Raw genomic sequence first — 24,115 nt, 5'->3', positions numbered from 1 at the left:
TTCTTCTTGAGAAATTCCTATATCTGCATCAAACTTAAGAAGAGAAGTAGAAAAAGACTCTTCTTTGATTATAGGCATCCAGTTTACAGCATACTTGTTCATAATTAGTTTGTAATCAAATCCAAAGCTTCCTTTTCTGATATTTCTGTGAACTTTGAACAAGCACAGTAATACTTTGGGGCAAGATAGAGTTCAAATAAGGCATAGAAATTTTGGGAGATTACTGTAAAATACACATCCCCATGATTCTATTAAAGAAATTAGATATGCATCTAAAAATATCCATTCTTTTCTATTATTTTTTTGTTTTGGAAAAATTGGAAGATCATGAACATCCAAAGGTATTATCAGATCTTTTTCTTTCACATATGATACTCTTTTTTCATGCCGTAAAAATTATATTTCGAGTAAAGGCCTGCCAAAATCTGTTTTACTTGGCTCCTCCACATGAAAAATGATACTATTGATATACTCATAAACCATTTGTGCCAAATTGTTTGTAATAAATCAAACCTGAATCCCACCATGTTTAGCTGTCCAGTAACTCCTATGGGATATGGGCTCACAATTTTCGATATTTAGAGCAAAACGAGTATGAACTCAACAACGAGATGAGAGATAAACAATATAGTCGACATTGAATACTGTATACGAATAGTGGGATAAAACAAGAGATATCGTGAAGCCAAACGATTGAACCTATAGGCTCTAATATCGTTAGGTACATGGTGGGGTACTTTTCCCACAAAATATAGTGACAGGGGACTGGCTATAGGATATCTCGACTCCAATATTGTTAGGTACATGATGGCGTGCTTTTCCCACAAAATATACAAAACTTCTCTCTGGCAGCAAGAGAGAAGAACGAGGCCAAGTCACATGACTTGCCTCAAACAAGTCACAAATATTCAGTAAAGCCAAAGGATTGAACCTATAGGGCTTTTTTTAATTTTTAATTTTTTATCTTATGATCCTAGTTGGCATAGTAGTCGGGGGGTTAGATGGTTAAGGGTGTGAGCTTGTAGAAACTAGGGTTTGCTCTCTCTTTGCTTGGAGCTCAAGTTTTCTAGTAAGAGCTTCCTTGTACCATCCTGTTCCCTTGTTGTTTTGGCCAGATTTTGACAATCATGGCTATTTCATCTCCAGATTTTGATGGATTCATCCCCTTGTTCCCTTTTTAACCCCATATTAGGTAAACACATTGATGAGATGTGACAGTTGTGGTTATGGCATACCAAATCTCAATTTCATAGGCTATTGGCTCTTTTCCATTCATAGCTCAACTATTCGTTGTTTTAATGTGCCTATGTTTGTTTCCTTTTTCCAGTGTGGTTCATACATGACTAAAAGGGGTTACATAGGTGTTTAACACAAATCTGGAGAAGATCTCGAGTGAGATCCTCTTTGATCCTCACTTAAACTGGTTAATTTAAATCAACAGAGAAGGTGGCCTCTGTCAAACTACAGATCACAATAATTTGGCTTTATGGCCTTCTTCCCATGATCCATTGGTAGAGCCGGCTCAAGATTGCATAGAATCCAAGGAAAGAAACCAGGAAAATTGAAAGAAATAGAAAAGAAATAATTCTCAAAGAAAGTATCCTGGAATTTTTTTATTTAAAAAAGAAAAGAAATAACTACTTATTTGGAAGCGAGTTCCTCAGATTCAGCACTTGGACTTGGTGGCTTGTATTATTCTAGCTATTGAAGCATCTTCATCCTCAACCCTAGCAATTATTTGCTTCAATTTGAGAAGCTTTTACCTAGGGCGTGTTTTTTCTAGGGCTTTTTGGTTCGTAAGGTGTTTATTATATGATGGTTCATTGGCTTTAGGGTTTAATGGCCTAGGTTTCTATGGTTTCAATACCAAGAGGGGTGTATTCTAGACTAGGGTTTTGAGTGGACGATGGCTCTCTAGGTTGAAGGCCTTTAAGATTCTAAAGTTATGGATTCTCAAGTTATGCTCTAAAAGGCGCCACAAAGAGTTTTGTATAGGTGTCAATAGTTGACTTGTTCTTATTAGAATAGTTCTAGGGTCTCTAGTACTTTTAGGCTCTTAGAGTTCTAGGTTTAATGAGTTTAGAATTCAAAACTCTAGGGCTACTTGGGTTTCTCAAAACCTCTTCTTGTCTCTACCCAAATTGCACCGGAAGTTTTCAATGTACAAATTAGACTCCCACTAAGATATAATCGGCTTTTCAAAGTTTTTTAGAGGTTAGTAGGTGTTGCGACATGATGCGTGTCACTAAACCCTTAGTGCTTAGCGATGCGCTCCAGCCTCCTCCCGACAGCCATAGATCTTGTTGAGTCAAGCGGTGGCGGTCCCATCCAAGCATTCTTTTGGGGTTTTGATATGGGTTTTCTTTTTTTTTGTGGGTTTTATCCTGCTATTATGGATAAGATTAGATATATTTAAGATAAAGTTGGATGGATTTGGTTATATTTGGGTGATTTAGTGGTTTTCTAGATACTACAAGTTATGATACACGAGGGTTTACTAGGCTAGCATGGTCCCTAGTATGGAGTGGCAAGTCTATCGACAACATGCGCGGCAGTGGCATACAGCTTCGGACCTAAGTGGGCATCCTTAACCTCTGTGGGATCCCCGCACCGCGTAGCTATGGTGAGAGGCTTCTGGCTTCTTGTCCAGGGACGGAGGTCCTATAGTAGATAGTGGTAGAAACGAACACTAAACTGAGACTAACAGCGTGATTACTCCATCGTAGGACATCCGGAGCGGGGTAAGAGAGGACCAGACAGACCTTTGAATGAGGTTGTTTTTGGATTTCTTGTCCGGGTACTGCAAGACTAAAGGCATCTAAGTTTGCTTCTATCAAGCCCTACGACGACTGGTTGATTGATGCTACCTAAAAGTGGGTGTGATCGACCAGGGACTGAGATATGACTGGAATGTTAAGAGATGTGGGTCTTTGAGAACTCCCTTAGCCAAACATTAGAGGGATGTCTACAATAGGGAATGAGAGTCTTAAAATGGAATAAGTCTGTTCGATGTTGGAGACATTAGACGACACCAATTTTCTACCCTTTTAATATGAGATAAGTTATGATGTTGGAGACATCAAACTGATCCATACATTAAAAAAGGAAAAAAAAAATCCAACTATGGGGGTCACATGCATCCAAATTAAAATCCTAGGGCATCGAATTGCCCTAGGATTATGAAAAGAAAAAAATAAGTAGATGTTTACAACATCAAACCATGGCAAAAATGGAATGAATAACAATGAAAATGAAGAAACTCAGTGTAAAATTTTGAATATTTAGGATGATGTGGTAATTTCATAAATTATTTTTGGTCCTTGGATTAATCTTCCTAAAACTGAACATGGGATCAACTGCAGAAGAAACTAATCTTGATAATCTAGTACAAAAATGTTTTTTTGTATGGATAATTACACTTCATAATCATGCACAACATCCATTTTAGTTGGACATTGTACACTTGATATTATCTTAAGCCATGCCACTTTAGGAATTGGGCTTGGGCTTTGTATGGTTAGCAGTTGACGTTAAGCAACGCTACATCTCACGTTCAAATCCTACCACTTAACTACAACAAAAAAAAACGACAAAAACATGTCACGTTTTGATAGTCTTAAACGACATGCCAAATCTATACCGTTCAACTAAAATATATGGTTTAGAACAACCTTACTTCTACAAATAAGTTGCAACACATCACCCTTAAAACAATCCCTTAAGCTAAAATTGTGCAGTATGCTTCTCTTGTAATGGAAAATTATTAGGTTGCTCTCTTAGGGCATGTTTGACAGTTGGAACCTGGGATGTTGGACATCCCAAGTTCTAGCCCACGCTATAAGTTCCCAGTTTGGTTGGCACTTCCCAGTCAGGGGCTGGGCCTGAAAAATGAGGAGTGCGCCCTTCTATCTAGCCCCCACGAGAGCAACGCTTCAAGCGCTCACTTCTCTCATTTTATTTCCGTTTTGCCCAACAAAAAGCTATCCTCCCACTTTATTTCCCTCTCTCGGTCGTTCATCACCCCAAGCCCCACGCAACCTTACTCACCCCTCCCCCTCCCCCCCCTCTCTATTGCTTCCTCATTCCCCTCTGACCTTTGTTCCACCTCTCTTTCTCTCCCTCTCTCTCTCGCTGCTGACTACTCCAAGCTGTCTCTCAATCACTCATCTTTTTCTTTTTTTTGAGAGAACTCTCTCAATCACTCTTCACCACACAAAACTAACCATTCTCTCTCTTCCTGAGCTCCTCTCTCTGTCTCTCTAGCCCCGCGGATCATCACTAAGCTCCGTGCCCATGTGCCAAGCTCTCAGAACTGTATCCATCACAACTACTCTCGCTGATCTATGGTACAACAGATTATGTTTGATTTCTGTCTAATCACTAATCTCCTGTTTGATTTCTGTGTAATCACTAATCTCCATTTCGGCATGGATTCACAATTTTTGCTTTCTGTGTATGTCTGGGACAATACTAAATACTCATATATCAATGCTCTTTTATTCATTCGTTGGGGTTATAGCTAATTCCTTTTGTATTTCTCTCTTTGCCAACTTTTTGCGCTTATTAATTGCCTTGAGTGGGTACTACCCAGTTTTAGTTTTGTGTTGATGGATTATGTATTTATGTGATATGCTCGATAAAAGTTGCTTTTTGCTTGAGTTAAACTATGGACTGAAGGTTTTACTTGGATGTGATCAAAGAGGAAATGTCTCCTCGCTTCCACTTGTGGTTCACAACCCCATCTTGCTGGAAAGTAATAGAGAGTTTAATGCTTAAACCATTCCAACTTTTCTCGTGTCATTTAGGTTGTAAGGGGATAGTTTCTGCTTCTTGGGAATCAGACAATCTCATATGTGTTTCTTTGTGTAGGGTGACCTAATATTAAGAACAAGAACATGTAACAAATATTTTTAGGATGGTTAATCATACATCTTGTCCATCCAACATTTTTAGGACTGGACCGGTGATTGAACTAGTGAGGGCAGCAGTCTAATTGGACTGGCCGAACCAGATCAGTTCATCGGTCAGATAGGACTAATAAAGTAAAAAAGTTAATAAAAATGTGAAAAATAAGGAAAAAGGGGGGGGGAGGTGGAAGGGAACCAATGTTTTAAGAATCGGACCGGACCAACTGGTTGGAATTGGGATTTCGTGAAACGATAGGATTTCCAGTTCAGTCCACTGACCCTGAAGCAGGGCTGAACCGGTGGACATGCAGGTCCAACAACGTTTTCATTTTGTTTATTTAGAAGGGCAAAGTTTATATAAGGTGTTAACTTTATTCTATAGAAATAAGGCGCACCTCAAAAAACTTATTGGAAATGCTGTTATGACTGTAAAAGACCTTCCAATTGACACCTCAACCTTGAGATATATGGATGTGAAAAAGAAAAAAGATTTCCAGTCTTGGAAATCGTGCATCTTGTAGTATATTATCTAGACCGTCCATTTCTATGATTTTCAAGTGCTTGTAGATCTGTTCGATCTACACTATTTTTGAAAATTTAAATTTCATAATTAGATGTGAAAATAGATATGAGGAACATCATAGGGATTTCCAGCACTTAAATCCCATCTTTTGGTATCCATTTGCGGTGTGCCTCACTTTGATTGTTAAGATGCCAACCTTATTCAAACGTCACCCTTTTTAAAAGATTGAGGTTTGCATAAGGTGCCCACCTTATACTATACAAGTGAAGTGCATCTTTAAATTTTTACTGGAAGAATAATCCGGTGTCGGAAGCCTTACGATGGCATGAAAATCCATGTTCAATGCTAATTATGAAATTTTAAAATCCAAAAACTGTGGAGATCGAGCAGATCTATAAAAACTTGAAAATCTTGAAAGTAGGCAATCTAGATAACTTGTTACAAGATGCACTATTTTTAGGATTTGAAATTTTTTTTTATATCCATACATCTCGTGGTCGTGATAATCAATTGACAAGTTTTCCAACTTTGGAACACTTCTTTTCACTAGATTTTGAGGTTAGTTGCAACCTTTTATATAACTTCCTTTTAAAAATGGCTGCACGAGATTTTGATGAAGAGAAAATAGCAAAATTACAATTAGAGGCTTTTTCTTGAAAAGAGGTTAAGAGAGAGAGAAAAAGAGGTTCAGTCCTTTATCTCTCTCTCCCAAACCTCCGTCGAAGGGCTCAAGCCAGGTTTCTGGCAAGATTTTGGCAGTGTTTTATGAGATTCCAGCCAAGAACTTGCACCGGGTTAGTTTTTTTTTTTTCCCCTCTTTTTGCTTTAATATTTGCTTTAGAAAATAAAATGTAAATGAAAAAACCTGTTTTTTGTTTTCCCCTTGTTGGTTTAGGGAACAAAGGAAACAATTGTACTTTACTTTCCGGAAATATTCATTCAAGAATGCATTTTGTTTTTGTTTTGTAGTTATTTTTTTTCTTTTCTCCATTTTTTTTTTTTTGTTTTCCTATTTCTGGAAGATGCTTTTAAACTGTTTAACTTATTTTTTGCTTGTCAAAGTCAGTAAAGAGAACTGTTTGAACTTTGAAATTGAAAACTCCTGCAAAACCCTAAAAAAGTGGAGAAAGCTTAGAGAGAGAGATGATAGGAAATGATCATATATGGGTTTTGTAGAGAGATGGTGAATACTTACCGTGGAGGGAAATTTTGGGGTATTGATTGTTTTTTGGATAGAATTGAGGAAGAGGGCTTGGCTGTAACTTTGGGGGATTGATTGTTTCTAACATTTTGTTGAATTTGTTTTTTAGATTTCTCTTAATCTTTCCATAATTTTCTTCATTTTCCCAAATTATCTCCTTATTTTACTATTTTATTAATTATTAAATTTCTTAGACCAGCTGGATCGGTGAACCGGTCTGGTTGGGCTAGTCCAACCACATTGGTGATCTCACCGGTTCGTTCACCGGTCCGGACAACAATGAGAAAAATAGAGAAAATTGTGGAAAAGTAAAAAGTCTAAAATTAAAAATTCAAGTAAATGAAAATGTGAGTCTATGGTACGTGATATTTTTCAAGAGATTTAAATTTTAATCAGCATAATAAATTGCCTAATTATAAATAGTAAGCTTTAAAAAAAAGCATGTAATAACCCACAAAAATGGATTGTAAATTGAATGACCAATACTCAAGAGATTCAAGCTCATTACAAGACTTCTTGCAAAAACCACAAAAATAATATAATTTTTTCCTATTTTTCAAGCAATAAAAAAAGTGGTTGAATATATTTTTAGGCCTCAAACAAGGGTTGATTGGTGGCCGGATTTTCCATGGAAAATTGCTGGAAAAATGCCCTAAGGATTGTGGAGTTTTGGTAGAGAGAGAGATTGAAAAAATTCCGAAAATGATCCATCTTTTTCTCTCTCTAAAATTTCATTTCCTTAAAACCAAGGTTTGAAAATTCCATGATCCGGATCGGAATCGCCCGATCCAGATCGGGAATCGTCGAAGCTGGTATGGATCCTGCCATATATCGAGAACTGGTCGGGTCCCCTCCGAACTCGGCCATCTCACTGATAGAACTGGCCGATTTTGTCAGAAATGAGTCAATTCCATTAGGTTAGAACTGGCCGATTCTGATTTGAACCAGTTTGAGTGATCAAACTTGGTAAATGCATTTTTGAATTTTTTTTAAGGGCACTTTTGAAATTTTTTTAAAACAAGGGGCAGCAATCCACATTGTATAGTTAATCTCAAAAAGCTGTTACCTTCACGTGGGTCCCATCAACTAGTTATATACCTCATGCATTAATGAGTGTGCATTGCTTACACCATCCAAAAATCGCTATAATTTCTCAGCCAAAATCTTTTTCCAAAAAATTACTATAATTTCTCAAAAATCTAGTATTTTAGGTTTCTAAAATAAATACTGGCAATTGCATTTCATTATTGTGTCAAAAATTTGTAAATACTGAGCACCTTCTCATTTTGAGTATTTTTTGTCTATTAAATTCATTTTATGGTAAAAATAAAGTTCAAAATGCAACATGACAATAAAATGAATCTCTCTATTTCGTTTTAAATTTTTTGTTTTTGTATTAACTTAAGAGTTTTGATTTTTGAAAGAAGCTATATGGAAAAAATTTAGTGGAAGAGGTGGTTAGTAGAGAGAGAGAGTTTTAGTGGAATCAATTGTTTGGAGAGAGAGAGAGAGAGAGAGAGAGAGAGAGGGAAGGGCGGGGGAAGAGGCCAAGGTGGGTGGGGGGGCTGGGGAAAGAGAGAGAGAGAGAGAGAGGGAGGGAGGGAGGGAGGGAGGGAGGGCGGGGGGAGAGGCCAAGGTGGGTGCGGGGGACTGGGGAAGGGAGACAGAGAGAGAGACCCAAAGATTTGGTAAATTGGGTCCAAAGTTTCTTTAATGAGGTGGTGTGGAAAGGGGACTTATTTGTCCCACATCGAAGATTGTAAGAAGCTAAATTATGTATAAAATGTCTCACAAAGTGCATGTCGGCTGGATGGTGCAAGCAGTGCGCCTTCATTAATGCGTGAGGTGTATGACTAGTTGGTGGGGCCCACGTAAAGGTAATAACATTTTCAGATTAAAAATACAGTGTTGGCTGTTGCCCCTTGTTTTAATTTTTTTTTTCAAAAGTGCACTGAAAAAAATTTCAGAAATGCACTTACCAAGTTTCCTCATTCATACCGGTTTGGAACAGAATTGGCTGGTTCTAGTCTGACAGATTCGGCTAGTTTTTTACAGAACCAGCCTGTTTTGTCAGAGATCTGGCCAGTTCAATGGGGGACCTGGCCGGTCCCCGATGTATAGCAGTAACCGGACCGGCTTCAACGATTCCCGATCCGGATGGGGTGATTCTGACCTGGATATGCGATTTTTAAAACCTTGCTTAAAACCTTATTCTTCTCTTTAATTGGAATTGACAAAAATTTCCCCTAAATGATTAAAAAATGACCAAATAAGGTAGGCTAAACATTGGTATTTTCAACAAAAATAAGGGGCATAATACGAAATGATGGACCATTTTGTCCACTATGCCAAACCGGACTGGACGGATGATTGGTTCATCAGTTTGCAGTTTGAACAAGGGCAGTCCGGTCCGGGTCTTACAACTTTGATCTCTCCAAAGTTTGGCTGCCCTGGAAATGATTCATCATTGAATAGAGCAAAACATACTTTAGGTGATATGCTGTCCAAATGGGAAGAGTTAAAAGAAAATTTGCATAAATCCAAGTAGAGCTGAAAGATGATATGGGAATTAGTATCTTCTAAGTGCAAATAATTCTTGTCATGGGGATTTCAGAGTAGTTTTGGATCAGGACATTCCATTTTGTATGCAGAAACCATGATCCTAATTGGTTGAAGAGGCCAGATTTCTACATATTCATTCTCCCAAGTTATGATGAGAAAGAGATCATAGATGAAGTTACTCGTTTCTTCAAAGATCTTGCAGGTACGATCGAGACTTCCAATATCTAATCCATGGGCCTAGCGTGGATAAAATTTCTTATAAACAAAATGTTAATTTCACCAAAATAATCAATGTTGAGGAAGCCATGCAAACCCACAATAGTGTAGATTCCGTCAAATCTTGAGGCCTCTTGAATTTTTTTTTTTGTTAATTTCTTTTTAGGTCTGTGGTCTTGTGGTCGTGCAAAATGTTGCCTGAATTGGTAGTGGTAGTTTGTGCTATCTTGTTTTATCTGATAACCATGTAAACTTATTGGACTCCATGCAAGATGGATGGACTACTGGGTATACAAGAATGCTGAGCCACATGTTGGGTTGAAAATGTAAAACTGTGTTGCTATGCAAATTCTTGCATATAATTGTGGTACTCATATCATCATTTATAACAAGGTATTTTGTAGTATAGATTACATGAATTCGGGATATTCAATCTTGGTGTTCCCATGTCTTACAATAAGATTAATGGTACAAAGAGATGACCTATTCTAACCATTATTCTTGCTTGATCCATCATGGATAACCTATTAGTTTTTCATCAATAAACAATATTAACCTCTAATACAAATTTTTCGGATTAAATTGATTAATTACCAGGTCTCCAGGTTTGATAACTTCCAGGTAGTACCAAGCACAGGTTTCTAGGCTCCGTCTACATTCCAGACAAGTTACCAAACACAGTATTTTCTTGTAGAAGGAGCCAGATCATCCAGTATCCTTGGGATAAGGAACTTCCAGTTTCCAGATGATGACCAACTTCCAGTTGTCAAAAAGGCCCTTAGTGGCATAAGAGTTATGGAAGGACCTTTCACGTAAAACAAGAGGAGAGGAGAGGTGAGGGGAAGAAGCTTTCATCCCCAATACATCAGACAAGGCAAGGAATGATGAACCTCCTCCTCAGGCATCATACTTTACTGTGCTCCACTCGCCAATTCCTCTCAAAGCCCATGCTTGTGTCCCCCCCATTTTTCTCTTCATCTTCTCTCAATCTCAGATGGTTTTCTTCTTCTGAGAATGGGTCTCCTACAAATGACCAACCACCTCCCCAAACCAGTGAGCCCCCAGCTCAATTGGAAGCTCATGACAGCAACTCAGGTTCGTAATGCCCATTTCCTGTTCTCAGTTCAAAATTACTACAACATATGGTATTCCCTCTGCCTCTCTCTAAACCATGTTGTACTCTGCATGTGCTTCTCCTAAAAAACCCAACAATCTCTCTCTCTCTCTCTCTCTCTCTCTCTCAATTGCTTTATCTTTTTTATGCTTAGATTTCCTATTGAAAATGTATTCCCTGCAGTTAACCAGCTTCACCAAAATGGCGACATTGAGGCTAGTAAGGTTGACGTCATCAACCAATTGCAAGATATCAGCAATGCAGGTCTGCATAAATCTCACTATCCTCATTCCTCTTTACCCTTCAAAATGGCCAATAATCTCACTCTGAAATTTCTCAAGTTTGTATTCATTTTTCCTATGGAGCTTTGTCTTTGTTATTAGTTCTTTTTCTGCTGGCCACTCTCTTATGTTCTCTAAATCTCTCTCTGAGTATGTCTCTCTCTCTCTCTCTGAAATTTGTATTCTTTATTTTTATGGGCTTTTTCTTTGTTATCAACTCTCTCTCTTTCTCATTTGTATTTTTCAATTTTTTTGTTGGGTGGGGACCTAAAGAGCTTCACAATAGGATGCAAAAGTATTTTAAGGGGGATGAGGAGGCATTGCCATCGATCTTTGAGGCCATCCTCACAAGGAGGCTACTGGGGAAGCATGAAGAGACGGATGACGAGCTGATGGATGAGCTGCGGTTCGCTCCCCGTGATGATGTTCGTGACTCAGAGTTTGAGTCAGATTTTGATGAGATCCATGAGACAGATGATGAGCTTGACAACCTCTATAACGCTAGGCAATATGTTGAGAAGAAGATGATGAAGGACGAGTTCTTCAACATGGACTCTGAAAAATGGGATGAGATGATTAAGGAAGCCCAAGAGAAGGGATTCCTCCAAGATACTGGCAAATGCGAAGAAATCCTTGAGGACATGCTCAGTTGGGACAAGCTTCTTCCTGGTAATGCTATTCTCCTCCTCTTCCCTTTTTTTGTTTTTTGCGTTGATTGAGGAAAATGATACGTTTAGGCTTCTTGTGGGCTGCCTCCAAAAAGTAATGGGAAAGAAACATTGAGTAACTAACCATTCCCCTCCTTTGAAACAATAACTAAAATAGAAACAAAAACTTATCTTTATTATGGAGACATCTAGTATCTTGTTTCTCATGTGGGTTATTATGTTGAGTAGTGATGCTAAAAAAAAAAAAAAAGAAAAAGAAAAAATTTATAACATATTTCTTATATTTATCATCATCATCATTCGGGCCATATCGCAACTAGTTGGGGTTGGCTACACGAATCCTGTTCTGCCATTCTGCTCTATCAAGGGCTATACTCTCAGTCATGCCATAAGTCACCGTATCTCTTCTCACTACTTCCATCACATGTTTCTTATATTGATTTTTATAAGTCAAATTACTTCATAATATGTTGCTGCAATGAATGATGTGTTTCCAAGAATGTATTTGGTGGAAGATAATATTATTCCTTGAGTTTAGGGGAGATAATATTATTCCTTATTAGAGACAAGACAGTTATGGATATTACAAGATGTTGATATGTAGTACTATGGGGTCATGTCTCTGTGATGCTGTTCTGTACCGTCAACTAGCGAGTCATCTCAGTGTTCCCCGCCTTCCACGCTTTGTTTCCTCACAATTTCCGATCGTTTGCTGTGCAGTTCGTGGGAACAGGGGATACTGCATTGGTTCATCACATATTTTATGAATGATTGTTGTCTTAAATCAGCATTCCTCTTGACTTTCCAGGAAAAGGTTAGAAAAACAGAATACTTATGTGTAACAGTGTAAGTTAGGGGAAGGGTCTCTATCTTATACTCTCGTATACTTAGAACAGCTAAAAAGAAAGCAAATGCGGTCTCTCAAAGACTTTATATCCATTTTGGTTATCGTTATTCATTATGGAACTTGGTTTCTTCAGTTAAGTCCCCTGGTTGTACCTTAGATGCAATTTGACGTTACTTTCCTTTTTCCACTGTCAACTGCAACAACTAAGAAAAGGTGCTTAAAGTTTTCTCCATTTGTATTAATGTTGAAAATTGATGTTGACATTTCATTCATTGTTAAAAGAGAACAGTATGCACCATGCTTCCTTAGGTGCAGAAAAAAGAAAAGGAAAAAAGAAAACTTTAGAATAAACCTGTAACCTCCACAAACACATTGATAATGAGAGGTTAACAGAGTGGGAGAGAGGGACAATATCTATCCCCTCTTCAAATAAACCTGTAACCCTCCACAGACACATTGATAATGATGTGAAAGTCGTCTTCCCCCATGAATATCATGCTAGCACTCTATAATAACAGTATTTTTCATTGTCTTACTATGTTGGGGGCTTTAACTTGAGGCTTTCTTAACATGCTCCTTTCAGAGAAGGGTGATAAGTCTTCCTTGCATATTTGATTCATCCCATTTTTACAACCTTAGCTGGGGAGATGCAACATTTGGAATTGAATTGCTCATACAAGACATGACTAAGATTTTTTCCTCCCAATCTTTACAGCTGCACTCATATCCAACTCTCTTTTGGTGCCCTCCCTTTTTCACCCTGCACCTCGCCGTCCTTCCTTTTGCCACAACCCCTCATCCCATGGCTGGCCACTCCCCTCAACCTATCAGCCCTGGCCTCCGCCCTCCTCTCTCCACCCCACCCTTCCTCCATTCCCCCTCCCTCTCAACCCCTTCCTTTGTGCTCCTCTTTCCCTCTTTATGATCACTACACTCACCTCATCCAGCTTGCCCAACCTGCTCCTCCCCAGCACCATCAGAGTCCTACCACAACTTTCCACCCCCTGCAAGCTTCCAAACCTCTCCCTCATCTTCTTGCTCAATCGTCCCATTCTCCATTCTAATTGGTGGTTCCCATTCTCTCCACATCGAGAAAGCCATGCAGCTTTCTTTAGTCGGTCTTTTTTCCCCTTTTAGAGGCGACCTGGAAGGCCCACAAAAGTGGGCCAGAGACCTCTGGAACTCTCGGACCTCATTTGCCGAAGATTCTCATCTGGCAACATTCTCTTCTCCTTTCTTTTGGATAAGGACCTCCGTTGTGCACTCAATAGCAGTAACCCTCAGTTCAAAGGAGCCCTTCTTTCCCTACAATGCTGGAAAAAGGACCTGGCTGCTACTATTCCTTAGAAAATTTGGCTTTTAGCATCCCACATTCCCCTTCAATCCTTTCATGTCAATACCTTAAAAATTGGTGATTCCTGTGGGGTTTTATTCTCGATTCACTGGAAATCCTTTGCTTCCCTCCCCCTCGGTACCATTCAGCTTCTGGTTGAAACGCTCATCCCCTCCCTCATGCCACCTCTCATGTGGATCGAGGATGGTGGTTTTCTCTACTGGATTATGCTATCCTGGTCTTGTGCCTCTCCTCCTTCAACCTGCATGCTCGTGACCACCCATAGTTACCGAGATCTCCTACTTTGGTAGGAGATCCCTTCTAAGATCTCAATTATGTAGCTCCCAGAACTGATCACTCAGGAATCTCGATTTTTAAATTTTGGGATCTCGAACTCCACTAGTAGGGATCCTAATTTCTGTTATTAGGGATCTCGATCCCAACCTTAAAGACCAAAACAACAATCAAACTGATGATTTTCTTTGTTTATAGCCAACTAGCAACACAATTATTGCTTGCTTGCTATTAATAATGAGATCCCTACTTTAAAGAATATATAATCTTAGATTATCATACACTTTAAGGTTGGTAACAAGATCCCATAAAGGTTGGAATCTCTATCCCTAACATTTGGGAATCTCGATCCCTAACATGTGTATTGTATGGATGGCGTTCCCAACCATGGGGATCTTCTAGAATTTCACAATTCCTTGCTCCCGATCCCAATCCCGATCCCGGTTCCGTTCCCGCTCCCGATCCCAACAACTATGTGACCACCATACTTTCCCCCATACTCCCATGGATTACGCTTGCCCTATGGACCACAATGAGGGTATCTTGATCTCCTCCCGTACACGCCATCCGTTCGCCCATTGAAATCACAAACACCGGTACAATCGACAACACAACTGTCCACCCTGGTATCTTCATGGTAGCCTCCTTTTATAAGAGCCTGACTCAGGTCCCCACTTTCCTCGGTAATCCCATTTCGGTGCTGTCGAAAGTCTGGTCCACCATCGCCCCTCTCAAGGTTCAAACTTTCAATTGGATTGCCTGCTCCCAAGGGCTCTCACAGTGGACCATCTCCAAAAGAGAGGGATCTCGATCCCCAACAGATATGCTTTGTGCCAATCTGAGGAGGAATCCAACCCCCACCTTTTCATCCATTACGACTTTGCCCACGAACTTTGGGGCCAAATGTTGCAGCTCTTTGGTATCCAATGGGTCAAACCCCCTACTGTCAAGGCCTTGATTTCATACGATCTTGATTCACTTTGGCTGGCGACTGGAAGAACCCTATGGAAGGCTACCATAAGGTGCACTCATATGGATAATTTGGGTGGAAAGAAATACCAGAATTTTTCAAGGACTTAAACTCCACATTTCAGCACTCTTACACAAGGTAACTTCTTTGGCCGCCTTTTGGGCCTCTAATCATAAGGTTTTCTCGGGCATACCAGGGAACTTTATTCTCAGGCAATGGAAAAATATCCTTCCCCACCAACCGCGACAGGCTTCAAGACCTAACAACTGGCAACCATCACCAAAGGGCAGCATTAAGCTGAATTTTGACGGTTGTTATCTTGGGAATCCTGGCCCGACAGGGGCTGGGGGCGTCTTTAGAGACCACCACTGTAACATCGTCTTAACCTATTTTGAGCACCTCGGCCTCAATGACTCCCACTATGCAGAAGCCTTGGCTCTATTAGTGAGCCTGAAAAGGTTCAACCTTTCTTGGGGCTCACACCTGATAGTGGAAGGAGATTTACAAAATGTCCTCTCCTGGGCAAGTGGGACGACTTCTGCACCGTGGCACCTAACCTCAATCTTTGATGAAGTTGATCACATTTGCAGGGATATGGACGTCCCTTGGAAGTATATTTGGAGGACGTCCAACGAGCTCGCAGATCTCTTGGCGAAAGAGGGGGGTAGGATCCAAGTAGAAGAGCACGCCCAGTCCGACTCCTTTTTTGTTCTGGACCATAGGCACACAACATAGACACTTTTTATTTGGGCATCTTCCAGCCCTGGTTTATATTTTTTGAAAGCTTCATGTAAATTTTTGTAATCGGGCGGATCCTATAAGCCCATTTTTGTACATGACAGGTTGACGCATTTTTTACCGAGAGACTCTTCAAGTGGGTGCTCTCGGACTCTCACATCTATGTAATTATCACTTCTCAAGAATACAATGTTAACCTTTACTAAAAAAAAAAAGACAACCGTCCACCCCTCTATTGTAGGGACAAAGGAACCTTTCTCTCCTCCCTGGGGTGGTGATTCCAAACCTTTTTTAAAATTCAAATTTCGAATTCAGATCTAAGCCTTGGGACAGCTATCGCCTTTGACGAGCAGCAGTTACCACCCAATGACGTTGCTCCATCTGGCCTTTGTCACGTGATTTGTCCTGAGTACCCTCCCAAGCATGCCTCCACTTGTCCTTGTTCTCTCATTTCCTTCGCCATCATGCCCTCACCTCCACAATCGACGGTTTCCATCTAGCCGGGCGCTCCTATTCTGTAATAATTCTAAAATTTAAAAAAATAAAAATAAAAAATAAAAAATAAAATAAAAAAATAAAAAAGAAGGAAAGAAACTCTTAATAAGTGATGGTCTATATGAGCATGATGGTCCTCAGGGACCATCACTATTTTCAAAATCTTTTGGTTAAGTTTCTTTGGTGCTCCTCCCTTGCCACGTCAAGTGGACGTGGCCGTTAAGCTATAAGGGGTATTGTAACGGTTACACCTCGTTTATGAGGTGTCACTTAATAAAATATTATAATAAGGTGTCGTAAGAGTTTAAATATGAGAGGCGAGGACTCCCACCCTAGAAAACTTCTGAAATCTTTCCCTTTCTGGTCGAAACACAGTGAGCTCCTCTCCCTAGCTGAATTTTTATCGGAAGCTCCCTCTCAAATATTTTAGGTAAGTGACATCGTCTTCCTGAAAAATAGTCTGTTTTTAATAAATAGTGATAATTCAGTCCAGAATCTTTATTTTATAAGTTTTGTGTGTAAGTGACATTATTATCTTGAAAAATAATCCATTCTTTTTAAAATTAAATGAAATAATTATTTCTGCTTATTATAATGAATTTCAGGCGCGATAAATTTTATGCGCACGCGACCTCATTATTTTGAAAAATAATCTTTTGAATAAAATTGTGATATTTTATATATGTTAGAAATTTTAAATGTTGTAAATTCTTAGAAAAATAAATTTATTTATTTTTCTTGTCTATTGTTAGAAAATTTTAGATACTGTAAAATTATTAAAAATAAATGTGATATTTCTGTTGTTAGTAAAATTTTGAGAATTCTTTCTACTGTTTTTGAATATTTAGATATTGTAAAATTCATGTGCAAATGACTGCCTTATTATTTAAAAATTGATATTTTTGCAATTGATTATAGCATTGTTGTGAAATGTTTATTTGAGGATTGATATCCCATAAATTGTGATAATTCTGTATTCTTGAATTTCTATAAGAGTTTTTCTATACATATTAGATTGGCAATTATGCTAGAATGCCTTTACAAAATGCTACCTTTCTAAATTGGAGCTCAAAATATTTGATTGGTTATTTTTTAAATGTTATAGAGAGTGACTGTTATTAATGGTTTAAGTGAAATTCATATTAATGATTTCAGTGATATGTTGAGTACATGATATTGCTGCTTTCGAATGTTTAAAGAGATTTAGAAATAATTTAAGTATGCAAGTGGACTCATCCGGTTCGCCGGTGAGGTATAAGTGGACCTATCTGGGAGGCCGGTAGGGATTAAGTGGACTCATCCGGTACGCCGGTGAGGTATAAGTGGACCTGCAGGGATTAAGTGGACCTATCTGGGACGCCGATAGGGATTAAGTGGACCCATCAGGACGCTGATGGGGTATATAGGTGACCTACTTGGGACGCCAGTAGGGTATTTTGTGAAATCCTTTGAATTATGCACTACCGTTAAAGTGTTATATGCATTTCAATTATTCAGATTATACTTAATTATGCATTTATTGAAAGTGAAACTGTTGATGCATTTCTGTTAATATATCTCCTTTTGGAAAATATTGATATCTTTCAACCATGATTATTTTTAGGATTATGATGATCACTTACTGAGTACCCAAATTCATCAAACTATGGTAAACATTTTTCAGGATAACTGCGATTTCATTTGAGTGCTCGTCAGGATCAACTTTGGGAAGATATTGAAGTTGTGCTTAAACTTTCTTTTGTTACTTTTTAAAAATTCGCCATTGTAAATTTGTCCTATCAAGAGATGTATATATGTTTTGACTGTCACATCTCAGGAATATCAGTATTGTAAATTCTTGGGGTGTGACATATTCTTTCCCTGGCTGAGGCCGCACCTCCCCCAGATATGACAGCACCTTACCTTTCCTCCTTGTGCTTTACAGCTAGTACCGACCTACTTGCACTTGCCTCGGATTCCTCTCCCCATGTGGCCTCGCTTTCTTCATTGCCACATGTGTCCTCTTCCCCCTTAGCCCATCCTGAGCCGTTGGATGTGGCTGTTGTTTCTTGCTCCCCTCCTTCTTTGGCTGCGATCCTCCCTCATCCACCCTCCATTGAGACTCCCTCTTCTATTCTTGGACCCATTTACTTCCTCTCCTGCATCGCCTCTTAGCTCTGCTCCCCTTGACACGACAGGGCGTGTCATCCCATTTGGCGGTGTCGCTCCCCTTGGCCCAGCTATGCTACCCTCGCACAACTTTAGTTCCCCTTCCCTCTTTCCAGCACCCCTCCCTGCTTTCCGCAGCCCTCTTACCCCCAACGGCTACCCCCTTCTCCCAACCCCCAGCCTCTGCTGTTTTTACTCGTCCTCCCTCCATTTCTCATCTTTCTCCCCCTTATATTTGTCTCCTTTCCCTTTTCTTCTTACCCACTCTTCATCAGCCCCTCTTACCCCCCTCCCACACCTCTTCCAGCAGAGACAATCACCAACCTCATCTTCTAACCTAACCCCCCTGTCCCCCCCCCTAGCTCCAACCTGAGCTTCTGCCTTCCCGTTGCCATCAGACTCATCCTCTTAGCAGACTCCGGCCTCTGTTGACTCCAATTTTGTGGACAATTTGGACTTTGCGCAAGGCAACGCTGAAGAGTTTCTCAAAGTATTGGGGTTCAATTTCCAAGGATCAAAGAAGCCCTTGAAGCTTTCATTAGAACCAACATCTTGCATAAAGATACCGAAGACATAAAAGGCAAGGCTCCCAAGGCCTACACCAGGGGTAAAAGAGAACTAGCCAACCTCTGCAGTGGTATTAGCTTCGAAAAAGGGGAGCCTTCGGGCCCCTCTTCTGCTGCCACGACATCTTCGGTCAGGCAGCCAACCAGACGCGCATCTAGGCGAGCCCCCCATACACCCTGGAACGTCCGGGGCCTGGGCCTGGGCCATCCGGACAAGCGGAACCACATCCGCAGTTTTTGCCTCACTTTTGCACCTTCCCTCCTTGGGTTGGTGGAGACAAAACTTCCTTCCCCTTTTCTCCCCATCATACGACAGACCTGGGGTTTTAGACTGTGTCATTGGCTTATCCTCGAAGCACAAGGTGCTTCTGGTGGTATTTGGGTCCTTTGGGACCCGACCATCCATTGTCCACCACTATATTGGTTGTTTTTCAGTCACATCCATCCTCTCCAGGAACTCTGATGGCTTTCTTTGGAAGGCCATAGTGGTCTACGGACCCTACTCAGACTTTGCTTGTCAGGCCTTTTGGGGCGAACTCCATTCTCCTTGACACTCAGCCCGTCCACAGGGGTCCTAAACCCTTTTGTTTCGAGCTCTCTTGGTTCGAAGAGCAAGAATTCCCATCCTTAGTTGACTCCTTTTGGACTTCTTTTCCCCCCTTGGTGCATGGCTGGGCTTGGCTTCAGATTACAGAGGAAACTGCAGCCTCTCAAAAGTGCCCTTAAAGCTTGGAGCTCTCAGCTCCCTAGCAATTTCAGAGCCTAGAAAGCCTCGTTGCTCCAATTCATTGATTTCTGGGACTCTACCGAGGAGCATAGGATGCTTTCCCCTAGCGATTAGAACTTAAGTCCAAGGCCAAACTAGACTCCCTCTCCTTCTCAAGGAAGAAATTTATTGGTAGCAAGCTAGGGTCAAATGCCTTAAGCTTGGAGACCTTAACACTGTCTCTTTTCACAAGATAGCTAACTGCTGAAGACGAGAAAAATCCATTTATCATTTCAAAGTGGGTGGACTTCTACATCAACCTTGGTTAGTTGAGCAGGCAGCTCTGGACTTCTTTTCCCAACTTTTCCCATCCACCCTAGGCCTAGTTTTCAAATGGGAGACCTGTCTTTCTCTTGTCTCCCCCTCATGTTACTGCATCCCTCGAGAATCCTTTAACAAAGGAGGAAGTCCTACGAGCCATCAATGACCTTAGCTCTGACCGGGCCTCTGCCCGAAGGGCTTCCCTATTGCCCTTTTCAAGTCCTTCTGGGACACCTTGTGGCCAGACATAATGGCCTTTTTTGAGGAATTTCTCTCTCGGGGTATCATCCACAAAGCGATGAATGCCACTTTCATTGCACTTATACCCAAGTTTGAAGGAGCTGAAGGGCTCAAAGATTTCAGACCCATTAGTCTGATTAACAACTCATACAAGATCTTGTCAAAAGTTCTTGCTTCTCGCCTTAAAGATGTCTTAGGCTTGGTAATCTCCTCTACCCAAGGGGCTTTTGTAAAAGACCGACAAATCCTCAATGGCGCAGTTATAGCCAACTAATGGATCCACTCGCCACCTCTCAAAAACCCCTGGCCTCGTGATCAAAGTTGACTGGGAGAAGGCTTGTGATCATGTTGAATGGCACATCCTAGACGAGACCCTTCTCAAAATGGGCTTCGGTGTTGCTTGGAGGACGTGGATTCAAGGATGCATAACCAAACCTTCGTTCTTTGTGCTCATTATCAATTGCTTGCTCCTTGTCCTCCAATTTTTGAGCTTCCTACAGGTTTCAAAGCAAACATGGCTAAATCGAAAATGATGGGAGTGTGCACTGATAGCTCCCTATTACAAAGTTTTGCTGACCACTGGGGCTGTGCAGTTGAGGATCTCCCATCCACCTACTTGGAGCTCCCCGTATGTCTCGGCCTACCTCCTTTAAACCAGTGGAGCCCAATAATGGACAAGGTCAATAGACGGTAGCTGGGTGGAAAGGGAGATTCCAATCTCCAGCTGGCAGATTGGCCCTCATAAAAGCTATGCTGGTCAGCATCCCTCTTTTCCTTATGTTTATTTTCTATATGCCTGCTTCTGTCCTAGCTAGATTGGAAAAAAGCTTATGAGGCACTTTTTATGGTTGGGCCAGGGTGGCATCAAATTTTATCTCATATCTTGGGCCAAGGTGTGCTCTCCCAAATCTCAAGGGGTACTCGGTATCAGAAATCTCACGGTCATAAATTTGGCTTTGCTTAGAAAATGGTGGTGGCTCTTCGCCACACAGCCATACCACCTTTGGAAAGAGGTCTTATTCCATAAATATTGCCAAGACGACCATGTTTGAAACCAGTGGTGACCTTTCAGGCTTCCAGAGGTCCCTCTTACACTGCCACAACCTCTTCCTAGACAAAGTCCGCTATCGCCGCCCTAGATCTGGCGACAAAATCCTCTTTTGGTTGGACACTTGGGTAGGTGTTACCCCTCTTAAGGACGACTTCCCTTCTCTATACAGTATTACAGTTGATATCCTCTCTCCTCTGTAGCCGATAACTTTCCTACTTCTGGGCCAAAATTTCATCCCCCCCCTCTGTTGGGGTGGACAACATCATTTGGACTCCACATGCCTCTGGGGCCTTTTCAGTAGCCTCCTTTTACGACGCCATCTCCCTACCGCCCAACCCCTCTACTGTCCCCCCTCTATTGCGCCAAAAGCTTGGTTCATGGCCATACCTCCTATTCGGGCCATACCTCCTAAGATCCAGTTTTTCGGCTGGGTCACCCTCCACGACAGAGCCCTTATCTCGACCAGCTCCAAAACTGGGGACTTTCCCTACCCAATAGATGTGTGATGTGCTTGAGGGCCGAAGAGACGAATGCTCATCTGTTCATTCATTTTGAAGTAGCATCTGCCCTGTGGTCCCATGTTCTCCATATGTTCAGTTGGCATTGGGCTACTCCCCAATCGATCCCCAACTTTTCTCTTCTTACCTCCACACACTACCTCGGGTATATTTCTGTGGAGAGCATCCATTGCAGCAATTCTGTGGACCCTATGGCTTGAAAGGAATAGCTGTATATTCAGGGGGGAATCCTTCAGTATCCCTACCTTGATTAACAAATACCGCACCCTACTTTCCTTCTGGACAAGGAATCACACAAGACCTTCAGCACTTTCTCTTCAGCCGATCTCTTCCACAACTGGCACTGTCTCTTGAACCTCAGAGCCCAAAGGATATCTCGGTCTTTCTCTGTGGAGGCTGCCTAAAGATGCGTAAATTAAGGTCAATTTTGATGGTTGCTCTCTTGGCAGCCCAGGCTGCTCCGGCATTGGAGGCATCTTTAGAAATTATGCAGGCTCCATCCTCCTTGTCTTCTCCTTACCAATTGGAACTTCTGACTCCACCATTGCGGAGGCCCTGGCCTTACTCTGGCTTCGAAGATTCTACCCTAGCGGGAACATGGACCTGGTTGCCGAAGGCAACTCAAAAAACACTATTTATTGACTTGTTTACCTTGCTAACTGAAGATCTTCATACCTAAGAAGGCAAAGAAAGTGCATTGTTGATGGAAGGATACAAGGTTTGTGCTATGTCATTTGGTGCATTTGTTGCAACATGATTGGCGTGGTATTCATTGTTAAATCATCATGATTTCAATCATAGGATAATATACCTTGAGCAAGCGACTGCTGTTAAAATGTGGAGTGCCTCTGCTGTTTGGCACGGAATTCGTTTTTTTAGTCTTTTGACCATTTTCTTTTTGTTCATACTCTTTTTGCTCAGTTCTAGACATCTTCATGTGGCATTTGGCTTTGGGTTATACTTGTTACAACATACTTGGTTTACCTTCAGTTCTTTTGGGCTCGTTTGGATTACCTGATATATTGTGATTTACATGCAATATAGTGGTAAACCTGCCTGTAGTAGTACTTTCCTGGAAACCTCTCAGCCAGATTTGATCTAAGAAAATCCTTTCTTTCTGTGTCTTGGAATCAGCACAGTAGGTTCAAGCTGTGTGCAATTTGTAAAGCACGGATTGTGGTTCGATGGGAACAGAAGGCATCCTACTTTGTTGGCCAACATGCTATGATTTAGTAGTAATATTAGCAGCAGCAGCAGCAGCAGCAGCAGCTGCAGTAATAGATGAATAGTAGCAGTAGTAATAGCAGTAGCAGTAGCAGTGGCAGTGGCAGTGGCAGTGGCAGTGGCAGTGGCAGTGGCAGTGGCAGTGGCAGTGGCAGTGGCAGTGGCAGTGGCAGTGGCAGTGGCAGTGGCAGTAGCAGTAGCAGTAGCAGCAGTAGTAGCCGCAGTAGCAGTAGCAGTTGTAGTAGTAGTAATATCCATTACATAGGAAATCTCTCCGTTTTGAAATCTGGCAAACCTTGGCTTTGATTTCTTATATCTGTCAAATTCGAAGTTTCTTCCGAAATCTGATTTATTTAGTGGATATTAGGCAGAAATCATTGCATAAATATGCTGAATTTGGACTCAAATCGCACTTTCAAAGCTTGAGAATCTATAAAATGCAGAAAAAAGGGTGGTCGGATTTCTGTCCTTCCTTTTAAAATGGTTTGTGCACAGTACTCTGCTGGGCATTGTTGTGACTTGGCCCAGTACTATGAAGCTCGGGCGATTCAGCCCAGGTTTTATGGTATTCATGGAGTCTCTATAATATTCGGATACAATACTTGTCCGATTACTGTGCAGGGTGCACAAACCCCCTACCTCGGGGAGTCTTCCAGGCGCGGCAGTGACTCGCCCAAGTCTGAGTTAACTCAGGCAAGTTTTCATACACTGATTATCACAATAGAGGGGATTAAAATGGAGGGATGCCATATTAGTGAAGTAAGGCCTTTAGCCATACTTACCATATGAATATTAACTTTTTCATGGACAGGTTATTCGTCCTGGCGCTATATATGTCTTCAGCCATGCAGGTCTTATTCTTATCAATCAAATGCCAGATTAAACTTTGTTTACTTTCCCCTAGTTGGTGTTTCATTTAGGGTCTAAAATCAAGGAAACTTTTTAGGTTGGTCTTGAAAAAAGATCTTTCATTAATTGTTATTGCCATTAGTCCAAGGCGGCAAATGTGCTTTGGTCACTTTCTGTGTGACCTGATTGATGAGGATGAACTTGAGGACATGCAGGATTTAATGTAATTGTGGTTGGTTTTTTCTGTCTTAATGCTTATTGTCATGAGCATTGAGTGTTAGCAAAATACTTTGTGATTCCTTTTGTATTAAAACAGTTCATGGCTTGTTTGTGATTCTGATTC

General features: G+C 40.9%; 1 protein-coding gene across 8 annotated transcripts in view; it reads left to right on the top strand.

The window, feature by feature from the left end:
• The window catches only part of LOC18447786 (uncharacterized), a 29,505-nt gene that overhangs the window by 2,001 nt on the left and 3,389 nt on the right, over positions 1 to 24,115 (top strand). For 3 of the 8 annotated variants that reach the window (XM_088846029.1, XM_020675684.2, XM_088846027.1), the window contains exons 2-5: positions 9,283 to 9,395; positions 10,007 to 10,504; positions 10,707 to 10,787; positions 11,078 to 11,473. In XM_088846029.1, coding sequence (XP_088702155.1) covers positions 10,291 to 10,504; positions 10,707 to 10,787; positions 11,078 to 11,473 — 691 coding nt within the window. In that variant the 5' untranslated portion in view covers positions 9,283 to 9,395; positions 10,007 to 10,290. The remainder of the gene's footprint in view (positions 1 to 9,282; positions 9,396 to 10,006; positions 10,505 to 10,706; positions 10,788 to 11,077; positions 11,474 to 24,115) is intronic. The other 5 variants (XM_088846030.1, XM_020675685.2, XM_088846028.1 and 2 more) reach the window with 3 other exon arrangements.

Source organism: Amborella trichopoda, chromosome 9 (genome assembly GCF_054954075.1).
Source record: "Amborella trichopoda isolate Santa Cruz 75 chromosome 9, AtrichopodaSantaCruz75HAP2 v2.0, whole genome shotgun sequence".
Lineage (NCBI taxonomy): Eukaryota > Viridiplantae > Streptophyta > Magnoliopsida > Amborellales > Amborellaceae > Amborella > Amborella trichopoda.
This window is presented reverse-complemented; position numbering and strand designations above follow the sequence as displayed.